The 18,905-nt window shown below is 32.9% G+C and overlaps 4 protein-coding genes across 4 annotated transcripts; 1 reads left to right on the plus strand and 3 right to left on the minus strand.

Moving 5' to 3' along the window:
• Positions 1–392: 392 nt before the first annotated feature.
• TRIADDRAFT_63249 (uncharacterized protein) lies at positions 393–4,197 on the minus strand (the record flags this gene model as incomplete). Its single annotated transcript, XM_002110991.1, has 12 exons — positions 393–704; positions 952–1,056; positions 1,200–1,312; positions 1,477–1,588; positions 2,018–2,122; positions 2,273–2,491; positions 2,638–2,718; positions 2,945–3,051; positions 3,155–3,270; positions 3,363–3,646; positions 3,801–3,920; positions 4,126–4,197. The coding sequence occupies 12 exons, from the start codon at positions 4,195–4,197 to the stop codon at positions 594–596; spliced, it is 1,545 nt and encodes a 514-aa protein (XP_002111027.1). The 3' UTR covers positions 393–593.
• Positions 4,198–5,864: 1,667 nt separating this feature from the next.
• TRIADDRAFT_22154 (uncharacterized protein) lies at positions 5,865–8,551 on the minus strand (the record flags this gene model as incomplete). The annotated part of the gene is made up of 13 exons (XM_002110992.1): positions 5,865–5,915; positions 5,993–6,064; positions 6,163–6,243; positions 6,320–6,463; positions 6,569–6,637; positions 6,719–6,855; positions 6,981–7,074; positions 7,151–7,264; positions 7,335–7,413; positions 7,495–7,570; positions 7,662–7,803; positions 8,247–8,290; positions 8,518–8,551. Coding segments are annotated over 13 exons (1,137 nt in total), but the record flags the coding sequence as incomplete, so codon positions are not given.
• Positions 8,552–11,272: 2,721 nt separating this feature from the next.
• TRIADDRAFT_54551 (uncharacterized protein) lies at positions 11,273–13,953 on the plus strand (the record flags this gene model as incomplete). The annotated part of the gene is made up of 5 exons (XM_002110451.1): positions 11,273–11,444; positions 12,466–12,656; positions 12,816–12,870; positions 13,035–13,311; positions 13,548–13,953. 5 exons carry the CDS (start codon positions 11,273–11,275, stop codon positions 13,951–13,953), a joined length of 1,101 nt encoding a protein of 366 aa, XP_002110487.1.
• Positions 13,954–15,212: 1,259 nt separating this feature from the next.
• Positions 15,213–18,642, minus strand: TRIADDRAFT_54552 (uncharacterized protein; the record flags this gene model as incomplete). The annotated part of the gene is made up of 13 exons (XM_002110993.1): positions 15,213–15,421; positions 15,568–15,593; positions 15,775–15,870; positions 15,985–16,095; positions 16,171–16,226; positions 16,315–16,443; positions 16,597–16,671; positions 16,936–17,085; positions 17,156–17,290; positions 17,396–17,455; positions 17,552–17,809; positions 18,217–18,295; positions 18,500–18,642. 13 exons carry the CDS (start codon positions 18,640–18,642, stop codon positions 15,213–15,215), a joined length of 1,527 nt encoding a protein of 508 aa, XP_002111029.1.
• Positions 18,643–18,905: the final 263 nt, after the last annotated feature.

Here is an 18,905-nt window from a genome sequence, read left to right on the forward strand (position 1 = left end):
CGAAGATTTTTAGCATCTGAAGTATAGAAGTTATTTAAGTTCAATGCATTAACTCAAACAGCACTCCAAATGACCATGATTATTTATTTATTTTATCAATGTTTCAAAAATATTAATAGCTAACATGGTGACCAGCTAAGAAATATTAATTACTACTGTAACAATAGCTTTCGCTTTGTCGACAATACGCGTATCACCTATGATACATGGACATAGTTTACAATAAGGAATTTCCTTTTGGCGTGTATGAAAATGTTATCGATATCCTGTTTACGAATCCAGCAAGTGGCTGTAGGCTATTGTTAAATCAATAGATATCATGTGATGCAAAAGAACGAAATCCTTTTACATTATGTACAGTAATAATTATTTTCAACCATTAGTCTAACAATCTTTAGCTGTAAGACATGTTCGCAAGCCAGACAATATGGAAAGATTTGTATTTACTATATACATTACACGGCATGTTGATTTAATTAGTTATTCTTTTGATCCTTATACTTATTGCATATTTATTTCAGTTGCAAGTCAGCTAAGATGAAGTCTATTTGTGTAGTCAATTCATAATCTGCCAATTTTTGCCTTGCTGTAAATTAGGTAGCTTTTGATTGATTCCTGAGCATCGTTCTCCAAGGATGCTCATTTTCTAGGCGCACGTTGTCTAATGCGTAGTTTAATTTGCGTTGATAGTTTTCCTCTGCCGTCTAGGTACATAGAATCGAAATCAGCATATAAAGATCTCGGGCGAAGTCATTGATTTACTAGACATACAGTAATTATAAACTACTTTAACTTTATAGAAAATAGAAATTTAATGTAGAAGTACAGATTGCATACACGCGGAGATTTTCGCTGAGTGCATCAAGATAACTGCTTAGAATTTAATTTTATCAATACTTGGAAGGCAACTCTATATAATTTTAACATGATTAGACATTACAATTAACTTACAACTTCAATTTGATCATGTTTTCGCTGTCGTAATCTTTCAGTATCTTTGATACGGCTTTGATAATTGATTTGCATTTCTAAATCACGTCTGTAGGCTAAATCATGCTGTTAAAGGAAAATCGAAAAATATACATTATTGCCAACAATTATCATACCCAGCACATATTCGTATTACCAAAAATACAGTAGTGCGGATTAATAAATAGCGAAGTAGCGGTAGTAAACTTCATATGATAATTAAATAATACCTCTTTTCTTTCTAATTTTTGGTGTAATTCCAAGCGTTTGTGCTCCTCCATACTGTCCAGTAGCTCCTGACGGGCAATTGCTTCTTTAGCCTGGCGTTCTCGGTTTTCTTGTACTATTATTGATTAATTAGTTACAATTGTGGTGTAAGTACGGCATGGTAGACAATGATATAGGTGTTCTACCAGTTGTAGAGCTACATGCGTATGGTTATGGTATGACTTCTGTATAAACCGAATAGTGAACATTAGTTCATCCGTAAATACTTGAGAAGCTTACATTTAATTTGTAATTGTTGTCTTCTGGTTTCGAATACTTCAGCCATCAATTTATTACGAGCTTCAGTTTCTCGTCGCCTTTGCTGATCTCGTTTCTGCCATTGTTTTTCAATCTAATTGAATAAGTTGCAGGATTGATTAGTTACACCATAATTGAATAAGTTACAGGATTAAATTTTATTAACTGGTGGGAAATAACTTATGATAGGGAGAATTGAAAATATCGGAGAAAAATATTTATCTCATTTATTTCTTTGGCGTTATTCGTCTAACATGAATATCAAAGTTTAGTTCGAAGCTTACTAGATAACTAACAAGTTAGATTTTTTTATTAAGTTCGTCATTTTTTCATGTTATAATATTATTATACGAAGTTTCGTCGAAATTTCAAAACGTCAAATGGTTAATCTACATATATACTCTAAATCAACGAATCTACGATTGTTATGAGTAGCAAATCTTGCTACAAAGCCCGATGTCTTATAGAAATTCTATTTATAAATGACAACCAATAATAGAATTTTAGCATCTTTTATGATTACCTCAGTATTTACTAATGTGTCCAATTCCTTCTCTCTTCGTTGTTCTTCTAATTTTTGTTGTTTAAGATATTCGTGATATCTCATAGTTTCTTCGCGTAAAGCAGTCTTTTAGGAAATAATACAACAAGAGAAATAGTAATTAGTTATTTTTACGAATGAAACTTTTATATAAGAAAATTAATGTTAGCTATATTGATCTTAGAGGTATGTACCGAAAGCCAATCTTATACTTTGTTGTAGATATATTTAACATACCTTTCTTTCCCTTTCTTGCTTTTCTTCAGTTCTTGTTTCTTGCATTAATTGTTCTAAAATTTTCATGTCTGTATCTAACTCTTCCTGTAATTCTTTAGCTTGTTTTCTCATTTTCAGTCTTAATGATTGCTCATGAATCTTCCTAGTTTCGGCTTGGCGAGCTATTTTTTCTTGCAACATTCTTTTTTCTTCTAGGGCTCGTAGTTTAGCTTCTTCCGCCTGTTTTATGTAAATATTTCGTTAGGAAGTCGAAGCAACATTGTGTATCAAGCATTAAGTATGGATTCATGTAAACATTATAACCCTCATACAACAAAACAGCAATTAAAATATTTTAGAATACGTAATTATATTGCTGCATTTACCATCAGTTTCGCTTCATCTTCTTTCAGTTTAAGCAGTTCTTTCTTACGTGCTTCTAATGCTCCCATCTGCATAGTTTGAGTCTGTCATGGTCGAAGAATTAGTGAGTATTAATCATGGAACTATTTGTGCATCGAGTTGAAGAGTGATATAGTATTGTAAGAAATATTGCATATACGAAATTGGAGTAAACATGATTGACGTAAGCAATTAAATATTGTACGACTGTATTCTGTTTCGTTTAATTTCAGTAATTCTGTGTATTTATTATAATTATTGAAAGTAAAAAAGCTGATTTTTCAATCTCACCTCCAAAATTTGCTTATTTCGCTTATGAAGCTCCATAGCTTCATTTTCTTCTCGTTGTAATTTAGCTAAACGGTCCTTCTCCCATAAATCCGCGTATATTTTTTCTTCTGTTATATAAAAATTTGTTGATATGAGATAGCGGAAGGCAAAGATTCAATGAAAAGTTTACTTAGTTAGACATAAAAGTAGAAACTTTACATTAGTATTTACCGTTCTTGTGTTCTTGTGTTTGTAATTCCTTAACATTTATTTGATACTGCCTCTCTTTGGCAACTTCCACTTCAATTCGCTTGGACTGTAAGGTTCTCAGTTCTTGGCACTGTTCTCTATAATTCCGAATAGTGTTAATAGACCATTAATGATAAATATTAGTTGATCCTCTTACAGCTGTGTTTGCTTAACACACTTCTTCTCTAACCTGAATTGTTGGTCCAATTTTTCTTCAACCAGCTTTTGCCTTTCTATTTCTCTCTTTTCTCTTAAATATTTGGCTCTTTCCCTCATTTTAGCTTGTCTTTCTATTGTAGTTTCTTCCAATGAAGCTAATTCTTGTAAATATTGCTGTTCCTCGCAATAAAGTAGTTCGCGTAAGTGATCTCGTCTTTCCTCTAAAGCAAGGCGTCTTTCTTGACTAGCTTCATCCATTTTTCTATTGATGTGATTTCGCATGATCTTCTTTTGTGTGCTGTTTTCCCAGTTAGCCTGATGTTAAATATCAACATTCTCATTTAATTGAAATTTTAGAATTCGAAATAATAAAGTTAACATAACAGTTATAAATTCTAGCTAGAGGCAAGGGTTGAATGTTAACATCTGATTCCTTAAGTCCACCAATACAATCAACTTTCAATGTTACCTTCATATCTGTTTTCTTAGTAGTAGCCAAGATTTCTAAAGCATCATTGCGTATGTTTTCTCGTCTTTGTGATGCCATTACGATATGATCTGATGAACGAAAAGGGCGAGGACGAGCGACCTAACGTTAATACGTGGAAACGTAATGATTATTTTTATAGTAATTGAGGGTTCCAATTTATTAGCGTTATCCCATTTTATATAGCTGATTTAGCTGATATACATTATATCATAATATAGTGTACGACATCGTGACAAAATTTTAAATTTTGAATGGAACTGATAAATAATGACTGATATATCGCTCTAAAAATTTTCTCACTTACCAATGCTACGCTATGAGGTGTAGGTCCTGTTATTTCACGAAGCCCTCTGGATCTATTCGTAGTTGCTGCCATCGCGATTATATTCAATAAGTAGTTTTCGATACCTGCGATGCTTTAATTATTTTGTAGTAATAGGGTTAAGTAATCTCCAAAATATAAGCGGCTTAACTGTCAAATTTACGATCTTTGCAACGTTCTTCTGACTTTGCAATGTAGAATGTGTACTCAACGCACAATAATGAAGTTTTTTTATCTAGTGAGGACAAGTAGTAACGGCCTGCTTCAAATGAGTACGTTTGTGATTGCCACCTAGAAACTAATTCGTGTTATATTACGGGGAGTCGAGAGTTTCGAGTCCCAGAATGATACGATGCTTATATTGGATGTAAGATATCATCTACAGTATAAAACAATTTTCTCCAAAGAGTTGTTTGTGCCCAGTGCGTATCTATGGCAACAAATCAACTTCCAACGGTTCCTCAGCAACCACGCACAATCGTAATTTATTATTAGACACAGTACAGTATTAATGTTTGTTTCTACAATTTAATTATTGCTGTAGTACTGTACTGCATATGATTGCACCTTTGGTACATACTGTATCATACCGTAGTTTACTGAACAGTGAGTGAACACTATACTGTATCATTTCCAGATAAAGTACCGTAAACCGTAGTAAACCGTCATAGTCTACAGTACAACAAATTACAGGTTCTCGGGCGTGGCGAGTTTGAACAGTACGGTACAGAATAGTACTGTACATTACAATACTACTGCACTGTACTACAGTATTTTGGTTCAAACTGAAACCGGAACTCTCGGAGGTGTATCTGTGACACTTGTGTTCATCCATACTGTAATTCATTCAAATAAGTGAGGATTACAATTTTATCATTGGTATTATAGCATAGCAATTTGCTGATTGAATGATCATATGATGCAACGCACCGTTTTCTGAATACCTAGAAGACTCAGTTTTCTGACTTTCAATAAAGTACCTTCAACCGTCTCTACATATATTAGAATCTAGTATTTACCGTAATAAATTAAAATTTACGGTAGATATAACATTGAAAATATCATTTTATTTTTTTTATTTATATATTCGGATACAATAAAGCATAAAAACAGCATATCATTAATATATAGCATTACTAAATAAATCTACGGTTATCGAGGCCAATGTCTATTTGCCGTAAGATATAACTTATATTGTACTGCTATTTACTTAACGAACTACGATGATATAGTTTGCTCTATCTAAACTTTACCCGTTGGAGACTATTCATAATTAATTAGAAACAAAAAACATTACCTTATATCAGATATTAAGTTTAATACGCTATTTTTACGATGAGAAATGTCAGTGATTATAAAGAATCTGAACGAATCCAAGTAACTGAATAATAATAGCCAACAAAATTGCGTGCAAGATTATACATTTACAATCACAATTTAATAACTACAGTAATATCAAAGCTTATCATAATGAAGACATACTGTACCAAGCATAACGAATTTCTGATTGGTATAATCAAATTATGATATCAAATGCCTATCTTTCCTTTGTTTCAATTAATCTAAACTGATGCATTGATAATGAAATATCCTGTATCAAGATGAGTTATAGAATTATCATATGGATCCATCAAAAATACTACTAATACTTTCATTATAAGGAATTTCGTGCTCACAACTTTGAAGATATTGAAATAGGCAAATTATAACATAAGTAAGGTTTAGGCAATCGATTGAACTTCCGGAATAAATCCTTCCCAGTAAGTGATCAACTATTAATAAAAGATTTTCGTTATTGTTATCAATCAGACATAATACTTTAAAACATAAACTTGAAGATGCCACTTACTTCCTCCTGCGTATGCAATAAAGATTCAACATAACGGATAATTATATCACGGAATTCTTTCACTCGTACTTTCTGTAACAGTAATGAAGATATCATTGGATCAAAAATGTTACTTACATTGGGCTTGTTCATTTCTTTAACAATAAATTTAGGAGCAATGGTAACTTTACCTCAAATCTTTCAATTTCATCTTTAATGTCATCAGAAATCTTTTCGAATGCTTTTTGTCCATTTTCAACCTTTGTTTCCCACTATTTTACGAATCAACACATTATACTAAACTTTGGCCATAACCACGTAAAATATAAATCTATTATCATATTTAACCTCCTTGATTTCTTGTCTAATTTGTTGCAGTTTCTCCGTTTTTCCTCCAGCTTGCGTCTTAGCTTCAGTTTCTCTCTTCTTCGTAAGCGTATTCTGGCAATTTTGCCAATGACTAAATACCTTCACGCGCTCATGAAAAACATTCTGCATAGCAAATGATATTAATTCCAGTAGTTTAAATAACAGGTTAGGATAGTTATTTTAGATAGCAGAATATTAGTTTAATTGCAGAATCTAATCTAATCTAACCTTTACAGGAGTTAGTAATCGAATGTAGTCGCTAAGTAATTCCGCCAAAAGAAAAAAGTCACTTTGGGTCTACAAGTGGCACAATACATAATGATTTTTTTTAGTGATAGCAAATATTAAAGCTAGCAAAACAAATACTTTTAGCCTGACCTGTTTTTGCATTAGCTGATCAATTTTCTCTTCTACATCTGCTAATTTCACGAGAGCATGGGATAGACCTGTATTTTCCTCAGCGTTACTAAGCATAGCACAAGCTTTTGCAAATTCACCCGTATTTTTAGCGGAATCTATTTCATGAGATAATCGCATATGAAATTTAAACATACTGTCAATGTATTGCAACAATAGCTGTAACAGCTTAAGGTTACTGAAGTGGTATTATAATTCGAATAAGGATAATTAAAATAAAGACCTTTTCTGGCATTTACAAGAGACATGACGCATTCATACAGCTTTTTTAATTGTAATTCCAAATTTTCAAATTGATGTGACTTTTCTTCGAACCACTAATACATAATAAATTACGCAAAATATTATTTTATGCTTAGATATATAAGACTACTTAGTAGAAAGATTGCATACTCTATCGGATTCTAGAGATTTAGACGTAATTTTTTCTACTTGATGGCCAAGTGTTTTGGCAAAACGCTTCAATCCTCCAACGCTTAATGCCGACATATTCGTAGCATGTGGTAACTATAATGAAGACCCCTTACAGTTAAAGTCTTAAGAGATTTCCAAGTAAAAATTACGGCATTTGCCTTACATCTTGCTCGTTCTCTAGAAACTCGCGCAGTTCCGTATCTTTCCTTAGGACTGGATGCGAAGCTGTACGCAGTATGTATCTAATAATTTAATAAAGAGTGATGCGGCATTTTAGAAAAGATATTCTGTCCAATTTGTAAATAGAAGTAGAAGGCAAATACCTCTCCAATGCAGCTCTTCGTTTTCCAACAAAATCCGAAGCACCGCCTCCTTCACTGAATTTGGCTTTTGTATTACCTTTATAAGAATATTCATACAAAGTAAATGACTGGTACTATCAGCATCATTCTAAATTAGTAGGAAAGTATGCTATTTTGTTGTACTTTACCTATCATACTCTTTTCCGGTGCTGGTGGAACTATCACTCCTTTCGGTGTATACTTCTCGCTGAGTCGAGAATATAGGGCTAGAAAGTCGCTAAAGCGACGTTTAACTTTCGATTCGCGTTTCTTGAAGAGCGGCAAGTTTGTCTAAAATGTAAGGTATATATACACGATATCACGTATATAATACAGAAAGTTTAACATTTGGAAGTAATACGGAATACATTCCAAATAGATTAATTACTTAGCGTTACAGATGCAGCAGTCCTTTTAAGCATAAAACTCTAAAGAACTGTAAACTTTTTATTAACTAAGTAACTAAGTAACTCCACCGCGACTGCTACTATACACGTACATAAGGATGAGTAAAAATATAAGGATTGCCATATTTTATTTTCAGTATGGTGCATAAATGTGTTATACAATTAATTGCCACTCGATAATAGTTATGTCATTGCAAGTAGTAATTTAGCTTTTACTGTTGATATGGATGGTTGGAGGATACGGATACAAATTGCTATACTGAATGTCGAATTACACTAAGAAGTTAACATCTGGTTAAAAATAAGTGTTAACGTTAAAAGTAATACCTTTGTCGTTATGGTATACTTATAATATGAACTCATTCCGTCACCTGTATGAAACAATATTTTGATAATGCGTTTCAATAGAACCCATAAAGATAGCATAACAATATAACAGTCATGGAGTTAAAGTTATATTACACTAGTGCAATGTGCTACCGAATGCAAATAGAACCTAATTGTATACTTAAGATACTTAGATGTGATTACTATCGTTACAGACGAACAGCTTACTATAAAATATTATAAAACTAAAACAATGACGCAATTCACTGACCAACTTTCTCCGGATCCGAAACCGATATTTCGATAGTTGCATCTTGGTCAGTGTCGTTACTTTCATCTTGATCTTCCTTAGAGGTCTATAGAGTGACCAGATTGTTTAAATATTCAAGCAATTGAGATTCCGATAGACAATTGTGCATCATTTATCTGAAGATCATAGTGAAATACTAAGACAGCCATAATGTGAACCTTCATAGATTTAATTCAGGGAGAATTACAGCAGCAAAACAATTTAAAATGAGAAAACTACTTCAGAAAAAGCAGCATATTAAATCGTACTAACTATCCAAAATAGTACGATCACCATAGTTTTACTTTTGCTATCAACTTTACAAAGGTAATATCAAGAATTTTAGAAAGAGATCTTTAGTACAGTACATTGCCGTAAACCATTCTACAATAGGGATTATTAACAATCATAAACTACAGTTAAACGATAATTTGTAAATACTACAATCGAGTAAGCTCAATTTTTATGTGTCTACGGACTCGCCCTCAGATTGCAGCTCTACCAATAGTTATGCGTAAAATCATCTTTCAATATTGTACAATTTAATGTGCGCTAGAGATCTTATAAGAGAGAGAAATGAATTATCTAATAACCCAAACACTCTCGTCTCTACTGTGCAGTATAGTGTACAGTACATTCAGTATAATCCAAGTAGCATAGATACAGTAGTTACTGTAGCTGTAATTCGAAAATTATAATCAGTAATTTTATGTTTGATCTCATTGGCAAAGAATGTGTATTTTCAATAGACTAGTGGTCGCAAAGACTCTATCGTCGTATTGCGCATTTTGTAATCATCCATTTGATAAAATAAAATTATACAATACTGTACAGCACTGTACAGTATAATTGCTAGCGGATAGATAACACTTTACTATCTTTGTGTGTTCGGGCTGATGATATGAAATATGTTAGTTATTTAATCGACCCGTTTTTTTAACTAAAGATTATAATTACGCGTATACATACTGTAGATTAATTAATTAGGTTAAGTAATTGATTTTAAACATAACTATGCTGATACATAACTGTTGCTTTCTTGTTATGGTAGTTTTAATGGCAACGGTACTTCAACTAATGTAAAGTATTGAGTTACCCCTATATGAAACGATTTAATCATGTTGAAAGTGTGGCCGATATAGTATCTCTAAAGTGAAAAATGAAAAAATCAATAGCGAAACTGCTTGCATGTGAGCGTACTTTGTAGATGTACGCGAAAGGGAGAATGTGGTATGGTAAACTGGTAGTAGAACGTATGCTGATGATCGTGGCCAGCATCTATGCGCGTATTTGGATCAGATCGGATATCAGATGATCGTTCAATTAGGCTATCGATGATAAGTTACTAACAATAAGCAAATAATTTATCAACAAGTCATAATATGACAATCCAATATCGCACTTATCATGTTTCCAGTCAGTAAAAGTAGAATCAAATCTGTCTTCAATTTGTATAATTCATAGCAAGAGCAAAGACTGTCGTATCTATTATGACCATATATTGAACACTCGTCCAGTACAGTGCTATGTTACAAAACAGTAGAGTACAGTATTTCGATATCCATTAATGTAAAGGCTATATATAATTACCTCAGAAATATCTGGATTCTGTTGGCTGTGATTATCCTCCTCCATCTCTACATGATGATCTACCTCCTGTTCTGCAATAGCAGCAATCTGTGGACTTGCTTGGGTTTCTTCATGATGTTCTTGCTTAACTTCAGTGGTAGTGGCGTCAGCGATTGCAGCAGCAGCGCCAATCGGTTCTTGGATTTCTAAAGTCGTTTTAATACCGACATCAGCGTCTTGACGATCATTAAGAAATATAGGCTCCTCTTCTAGTTCAGGTTGTTCAAAGCTTAGATTGCTATATTCATCGTTAGTATCGGAGACATTAGTTGGTTGGGTGGTTTCTTCATCCGAGTTGTTACTATCAAGATCCGGTGGAGGTTGTTCGCGTTCGGCCATGCTGCTTGGTAATGGTGGATTACTGCAGAGAGACTGATCAATTTGGTAAAGGTTACTGACGGAAAATTGGGGTATTGTCCACTGTACAATGTACAGTACACGATATGTAGGTGTATCATGCAGTATCACGGGTGGACCACGGTCCTTAATGGTTACGTAACTTCATCACTCCAATCGGATCCGATCCGATCCATCAGGGAGTTTATCCAAGGAGTCTGTGCAGTACGATCGGAAAATGACGACATTCAATCTGGTAACTCAAGCATTTTACTATGAGTGTGCAGATTTACGTGACAGGTACAATTACTGGCTTACGCGTACCGTACGGATAAACTGGACTGTATAGTATACAGTACAGTACAGTACTGTACGTACTGATACAGTCTATAGAAAGAAAAGCAATTGGAGGCCATTGCTTTCCACTATCAACTACCAACGGTACGAAATCACCTAATTCAATATTTGTCAATACTGCCAGCTGTACTGTACAATGTACTGTAAAGTACAGTACGGTGTACTGTGAAATGGACACTACTGTACTGTGTACTGTAAATGTAGCAAGTGAAAACAGTATCATTTTAAGACCACGTATGTTTCCAAATTTTGAATACTGCACTCTGCACAAAGTGCCTGACTAGCTAAAAATAGAAGATAGAGTAAAGTAAAAGTCCGTTTTGCTACAACGAAGATTAAAGATTAATTATTGTTATTGTAGAAGAGTAATACAGTGAGTGTTCTAATCTAGTCTACTTCAAGTTCAAGATCAATAATGGCAGAAGCACAAGACGCCTTTAATACTCCCCAAAAAGAGATGCCACACAACAATGCAACTCCAGTGGATGAAGCGGCTCAGATTCGAAACAGAAATCTAATTTCTGGTAATGCTGTTAGCAATCAACCAGAAACAATGGATGAACAAGATAATTCGAAAGAACCTTTAGGTAGTCTAGTTTGCAAAAAAATGATGTTCAAGTAATAATAAAATTCTCGATGATAATTTATGTTGTGACATCGATACTCTTACACCATACGTACACTGCACTGTATACATTATATACTGCATTTCAACAAACTTTATTAGTAATACGCAATATCGTAGTAAAAAATCGCTGGTAATATACTGATGATCAGCCCCTCTTTCCTAAAAAATAGATGCTATTTTCGTGTACACTACGTTGAATTTTACTTACACTTTCAATTTAAAGTGATCAACTAGGAAAATAACCCATTAGCTAATGATCAATAATACTGTGAGAAGTAGGCACTGCATTTGCTACAGTAATTACTACAGTATAATGTCGTTATTAGTCACAGCTTGACGATAATGTAATTCAACTAATTTGACCTACTGTAGTGCCAGACTTACGCATGCAGTATTTGCCGGTTAAAGACTAAGATTCAATACGATGTATTCATAAATGACTTCTCTAGCAACTTGGTTCACTTATACTTTACTCATGAACAACCAGTAAAGCACTATGGCTGTACATTGACATACAGATACGATGATCTCAGCTCCAACTTGGGTTGAATTACACTATGGCCAGCTTAATGTATGACATATGCACAGCACAGTTTGGTAGAAATCCTCAGAAATTTCGTACGCTCTATGATACTGTACTCTACATACAGCATGCATTATACAGCATAGATCCACACATAAATTCAATCGAAACATCTCATTAACCAACTACCTAATACCAGTGACCTGAAATAGTGTACTTAAACAAATCGACCCGTAAAATGTTTAGAAATACACCTTTCAAAAATTTCTACTTGCAAAATACAGTATATCCTGCAATAATTATATAATTAGCTGTCTTAGATTTCAATAACGGTGTACAGGCGTGTCACTATAATAAGATAAAAAAAGTAGGCGAGCCATTTGACGCGTACCTAGATCAACGAGTTATCCTTTAATTTCCTTTAATTTAAAAAATTGTTATACTTTTCAAAATTTAGCCGATTCGCAGGTAGCTACCAACGAAAATAATAAAGGTGTATGGAATTGGATTTCTACTGCTGTTGAAAGTAGTATAGGACTCAATGCAAGTAGTCTTGTCAAAACTGCCAAAGAAAATTTATCTAATGTTAAAGGCAGTGCAGTTGAAGGTGCTCAAGCGATCGGGCGCAATGTTGTTGAAACTACAAAGGTGAGAAAGCTATTGCTTATTATCTGATGAGCATGCTAGAGGTACCATGTGTGATAAGTCAATAGTGATGTAAGAAAAAAGATTGTTATAGCTGTTGAAGTTCTTGATTTGCAGCGGTATACTCTAACAATTTATGAATTAATTATGTATGGATTCTAGAAATCAGTAGATATGATGATGTCGACATTAGATCCTGGACTTTCTGCTAATCAAAGTATGTGTGTTATTGCATTGCTATAAGCAATTAGTAAAATAGATAAGGCAGTATTACAGTGATACTAATTCTTATACTACTATATTATATTGAGCCTTGAAGCAAATTTACGTAGTACTGCGTTATTAAAAACACCCTATCAATATGCTCTACTAAAAATCTAGATGTTGACAATCTACCCGTCGAGGTTATTGTGTCCGCAAGGAAAGGCTATGTCGTGCAGGCAGTGCACGACTCGTTTAAGGAAGTCTTTTATTATGCCACTGTAAGTTATCAACCTTTAGAAACCGTTTTAAATATGGCACCACAACCGGTTGGCTTTTCCGCAGGTCTTAAAGCTGCAAAACAAATGATTGCTCGTACTAAAGATGTTAACAATAATCGTCCTGACATAGTGTATGTTGGTGTCTCAATCTTTATTGCTGAAGTGGTACCCGGAAGGTGAAATATAAATTTATTTTTAAATCGCAGTTATTTATATACCTACAGTACAGTAAATACATCCGAATCTTTTTATTATTACGAAATGAAGCCACGCATACCTTTAATTAATAATGGTCATTAACTGGCCAATAACGATAATATTGCTGTATACAGTACAAACTGAAAAGATTATAACTTAATGTCTGATACTTTGAATAATTATGTTAATTAGGAGTATTTTCTTTTTTTAACAGTTGGTTCGAGATAACATGTGTAGCCCTTGAAGATATCGCGCATGATATTTGTTTAGAGACTTTCTCTCAGGCTTCCAGAATTCCTACTGAATATGTTTTGAAAGCACAAGAGCAAACACCTGATGATTACCCTTTGAGATGGTCAGGATTAGCTGTAACTTGTGGGCATCTGATTAGGGCTGATCGTGATATTGACGGAGATTGGCACGAAGAAATTTTTGGATTAAGTCTGCACGAAATTGTTGCTATAGCAACATCCGTTTTAGCTGGAGAGTACAGAAAAGCACTAGAAAATTTAATAGCTTCAGCCAGAGAAACTGCTGAAGCAATAATCGAAACTCAAATAAACTTAAAGGGTTCAGATTCAGTTATTGAATCGCTCATCGAAACTGAAGGGAACATATAATAAGCATTATTTAATTTGTCACGGTTTCAAATATAAAAAATTTTACTCAGGGCTTCCATCAAAGATATAGACTACAGCATTGTTTATGTCAATGATAAGCTATTTATATAAAATTGACATTTGTTATTTAATATCGTATTGTTCATCTGTCTCGAACTAATATTTGAATTATTTTAGATGCTTTGCTTAATTTCCTCACTAGTAACAGTATTTAAAATGTTGAACTTTGACTTACTTTTTTCCTAACAACAAAATATGGCTTAAGCGCAATAATTTTACTTTATATTGCCGAATGTATAGCAGATATTTACTAAGATATAAACTTAAGAAGGTAGCCAATGCGGCAATACTAAATTTATGAATTGCATAAGTTTATTAGAACGGACAATAATCCTATAGGTTCCACAAATATTCCCACAAACAGCCATCATTGACGTGATGAATCACTAGCAATTTATTGTTAATTATTGAAATTATAAAATGTTATTAAATATGTGTATCGTCGGTATTTTACTAAGGAATTAAAACATAGTAGGTTAGTTGTCATACTGCTGTCTATAGAAGAACTAGTCAGTTAGCATACAAGATCCTTATAAGAGAAAAGGTTAAATAGCAGATCTGATAAATGTATTTATAGCTTTGTACGGCTACTATTCTGTATCAACGATTTCTGCATCAACACATCAATACATTGTGGATTGCAGTCTCTGATTAATTATAATTATTAAAATTATCATAACTTCGTAACTTTAACCATAAATTGTAATTATACAGTGCCAATCATTTGGCTTAACAAATTTCATTGTATTATTATAAATAGCAATAATACACTTAAAATTACAAATGTAAAACATGCAGGTTCATAAATGATACCGTACTGTCTATGCAAATAGAATATATTAACTTTAGTAATAACTTTGAATACGAATGCGTATCCTACATAAATTTAAAATTCTACTGTTAAGTCAACAGAACATTATCCAATAAAATTTGGCAACGAAATTTCATTAAGGTCGAAGAAGCGGCTATTAATACAAATAATTACAATTATATGTTGATTCGCAGTTATACGTGTGTTGTAAAGTCGTATCAGATACAAAAAGTATTTTAAACAAAAATCAGATTACTAAAACCTTCGTTACCATTGGGTTACTATTCATTACAATCTGGTTGGTATTATTCAAAACATCTAGTGGATAATCACTAGCAATTAAAATGTTACTTCGTAAAGAGCAAGAATGTAGATTTTTTCTACAAACTTATATACTTCTATCAACGCTATAAGCTTCTGCAAGATTAGCTAGATTATCTAAAGCTTCTGAGTACGTGTCTTCTTCCATACCAGTTTCTTTAAACTGATGATAACGACGAAAAGCGACTTTTTCGGCTTGATTGAGTAGAGATTTTAGGTAATGTTGACTAGCACAAGTCGATTCCAAACTTGCTATAGCCGCCATATTGCAAGCATCTATGAAAATTATATAAAGATAAATTTTTAGATATAGATAGGATCTAGGATATCACTTCTGATCACCTTCCATCCATCTAATTTATTAATTCGAAAAAGTATGCCTACGTCATAATTATACTAGCAATATGACAGTGCAGGATTACCTAAGTTTTGTAGCTCTTTTTCGTTACTAATCAGAATAAAAAGAATAAAATGATAGTAAGCAATAATAATAGTTAAGTGGTCAAAGTAGGAAGGCTGCATTAGCTATCATTGCGGTACTTACTACCAAATTAAGAATTAAGATACAGTAATTGAATGTAACATTCTCATAAATATTGGAAAGTTAGGCAAAACCTATGCTATCATACCTAGCCTTTTTATAGAATTCTTTTGTGCTATTCTTTGAAAATATTGACGGAAAAGGTGCACTGACGTTGCACGCATCATTAACAATCGAGCACAAGCTGCACATAAGCAAATAATATTTAACTTCTTATAGATGTATTACCATAGATATAAGTATATTTATACGTTTTCCCAATATAACAGTAAAATTTCATTAGTTCGTTGTTACATACCTCAACGAATTAGGATATGATTTAAATAACAATTTCTGTAACATCGTTTTTGGAGTATTATTATGTTGCAAACTTTCGGACATCTCTCGAGATGGTACACTCCTATTCCCTCTAATATTTAGCAGTGAAATATACTTTATGATAACTGTAGTTGCTTGTATAAAGAAACTATATCACATCACTTACTCAAAAGGAGAAGTAGTAATGCCACGTAAGGTAACATAACGAGAAAAGGATACATTCTAAAGAATGGTTTATATTAATTAGTTAAAATTCTATTAGCGGTAGTCACGGTAAGCGATGTATTTAAATTGCAATGTAAATGCTTACTCTTTCTTTATGTTCAGGAGATATGCACGATAAAATAGAATCCAAATCTCCATTAAGACTTTCAAAAAAAGTACCCGAGCTAGCACCATTGTCAATCGGCAGTGGAAAGCCGGTAGATAACGATAATATCTGTATATACGCGTTTATAGTTAAAACATGGAAGGTAATAATTGAGCACTTGGAAAGATTACCACATAAGCTGGTTAAAATCAAATTTAAAATACTAATCGCACATACTTTATTAAAATTTTTCAATTTTAATACGTATATTATCATTCAAACCTTGCGCTCAGCTTCCGTTAGAGCATCGTAAAGATGATCGGCAGTAAAATTGCTAGACAGAGAACTACAAATCTTCTTTTTTAGTATAATTATAATCGAAGAAATCATGCATATATCTTTTACTTATTCAATAATTTGATCATTTTCTAACCGATAGGGTAGTGTAGCGGTATCCAAAGAGGCAGCAATGATACTACTAGTGTGATACATCGAAAATGGCTATAAATTTAAATCAGGTAAGATGCATTAGAGTTGTAATAATTACATATCACAAATGAATGTTACTGTTATTATATACATACATACAACGATTATACAATTTTTATATCATTAACTTACATCATATTTTATGCTATTAAATTTTACTGGTTCAATACAACCGACTGCTGCTGATGTATTTAGTGACAATGGTAGGGTTGCATTACAATATTCGTGGTAGTTGCACAGTGACAACACAGTGTTTATAATAGTAAGATCAGTTGATGCGTCCTAAGTATTAAATTGATAATTATCAACCATAATTTACCAAATACACGATATAGTCATAAGCAGGATTTACCATTGCATGGTTTACTACAGGGAATGGGTTAATATTTATTATTGCTTTCGACCGGAATTCGCTTCGAAGGTCTTCTATAATTTTGTATCCTAGTCCACCAAATCCATCATAAATATCTGTAAGTATATGAAATCCCTAATAAAGAACAAAATAGAAAGAAGACAATAGTTACTAATTGCAAATCTGATGTAGTATAGTAGTATATCATTTTTGCAATAAACTAAAGTAAAGTCTAATTACTTGGAGATGATCGCACTCCTCAGTAAAAAAATGTAGCTTATCTTCATATTCTTCAGCCATCTGCATAATGAATGATAATTTCTATCAGATATTTTTACCCTATAATTGATGAAATGAATAACATCCAAACGACCATCGCAAGATGACTTCCTATACCTTATCATAAACATTCAAACCGTAAGTGAAGGTATCGAACGGAGCAAATGTAGCATTATGCATGAATTGTGGCACAATACATAATGACTTGGGGTGCCAGTGTATACGAAGAAAGTCAGACCAAACTGATATTTCGCTATCTAAGTTATTGTATATTCTGTCTCGATTAACTCGAGAAGTATTGCTGTGACTACTACTACCCTTCGAATTCTCTGCTTGACCCAGTGTATCCTTGTCCTTTGCAGAGTTCAAAGCTTCCTACATATAAGAACATACAATATTAACCTTCGTATGCCATTCCCAAAATTAAAACTTCTACAGTATATTCTATAACAGCTATCACAAACTCATTACAAATTGCTTATTTTATTCTGCATAACAGCTACTGTGTCAAGTTTATTAGTAAAATTTATTATATGTTTTAACTAGTAGTAAGAATCAAATGTTTTGAATAGCGAAAATAATAAAGGTACCCTCTGCCTACTATCCATCACATAAAGATCGCAATGTTTAATAAAAATCAATAACGTTTAAGTTGCAGGAGATTTTAGTTGAACTTACTTTGATTTATTTGAAGTAAACTATCAAGTGCTGTTTAATACTGTACAGCGTTATAAATTGTTTAAGTCTTGTATGAATTACACCTATTGATTCACTCTGCTTACGTTATCTTCATATTCTAAATCTTGCAAAAATTGATTTTTTAAGGCAGGTTCTGTGTAATGTTGCTCTGTTGAACCGGACCTAAGTAGTGTAATGTACGGATAAGCAATTCATTTCGAGTACATTATTATTAGCATCATATTACTTTTCGTGGAATCCTCAAATATTATTAGTGCAGTTATAAAAATTACTAAAATGGCATAATAAGTTTCGCAATACCACAACGTAATGGCTAATTTCTCAATCGAAATCGACAATTAGTTTTTACTCAAATATGAATCATACCATGAAGGTAATTGATTCTGTGAGTCAGATTCCTTTGTATTATAAAGATTGCCTTCTTCTTTTAAGCTATTCAAGCTACCTATATGCGCAGATAATAGCATAACCGTATAATCAACGTTATTAGGAATAGATGTTCCATTCATATTAGTCTATTATAATTAGTAATTTTGTATTTATTTATTTGCAAAAGAATCAGTATCATTTTACTTTATTTCTAATAATGCCTTTATACTCAAAGATTAAGTACAAATACAATAGACGTTCTACAGCATTTTCTATTTTATCTTATGATAAATTATAACTATTTGAAAAGAATGTTTTCACTGGTATGAAATAAAACACCCGCGTACAGTATACCGAAGGGTGTAAACCTAGTGTAAGTCATGAAATGACACTGGCAATAATG

Source organism: Trichoplax adhaerens, genomic scaffold (assembly GCF_000150275.1).
Source record: "Trichoplax adhaerens TRIADscaffold_3 genomic scaffold, whole genome shotgun sequence".
Taxonomy (NCBI): domain Eukaryota; kingdom Metazoa; phylum Placozoa; class Uniplacotomia; order Trichoplacea; family Trichoplacidae; genus Trichoplax; species Trichoplax adhaerens.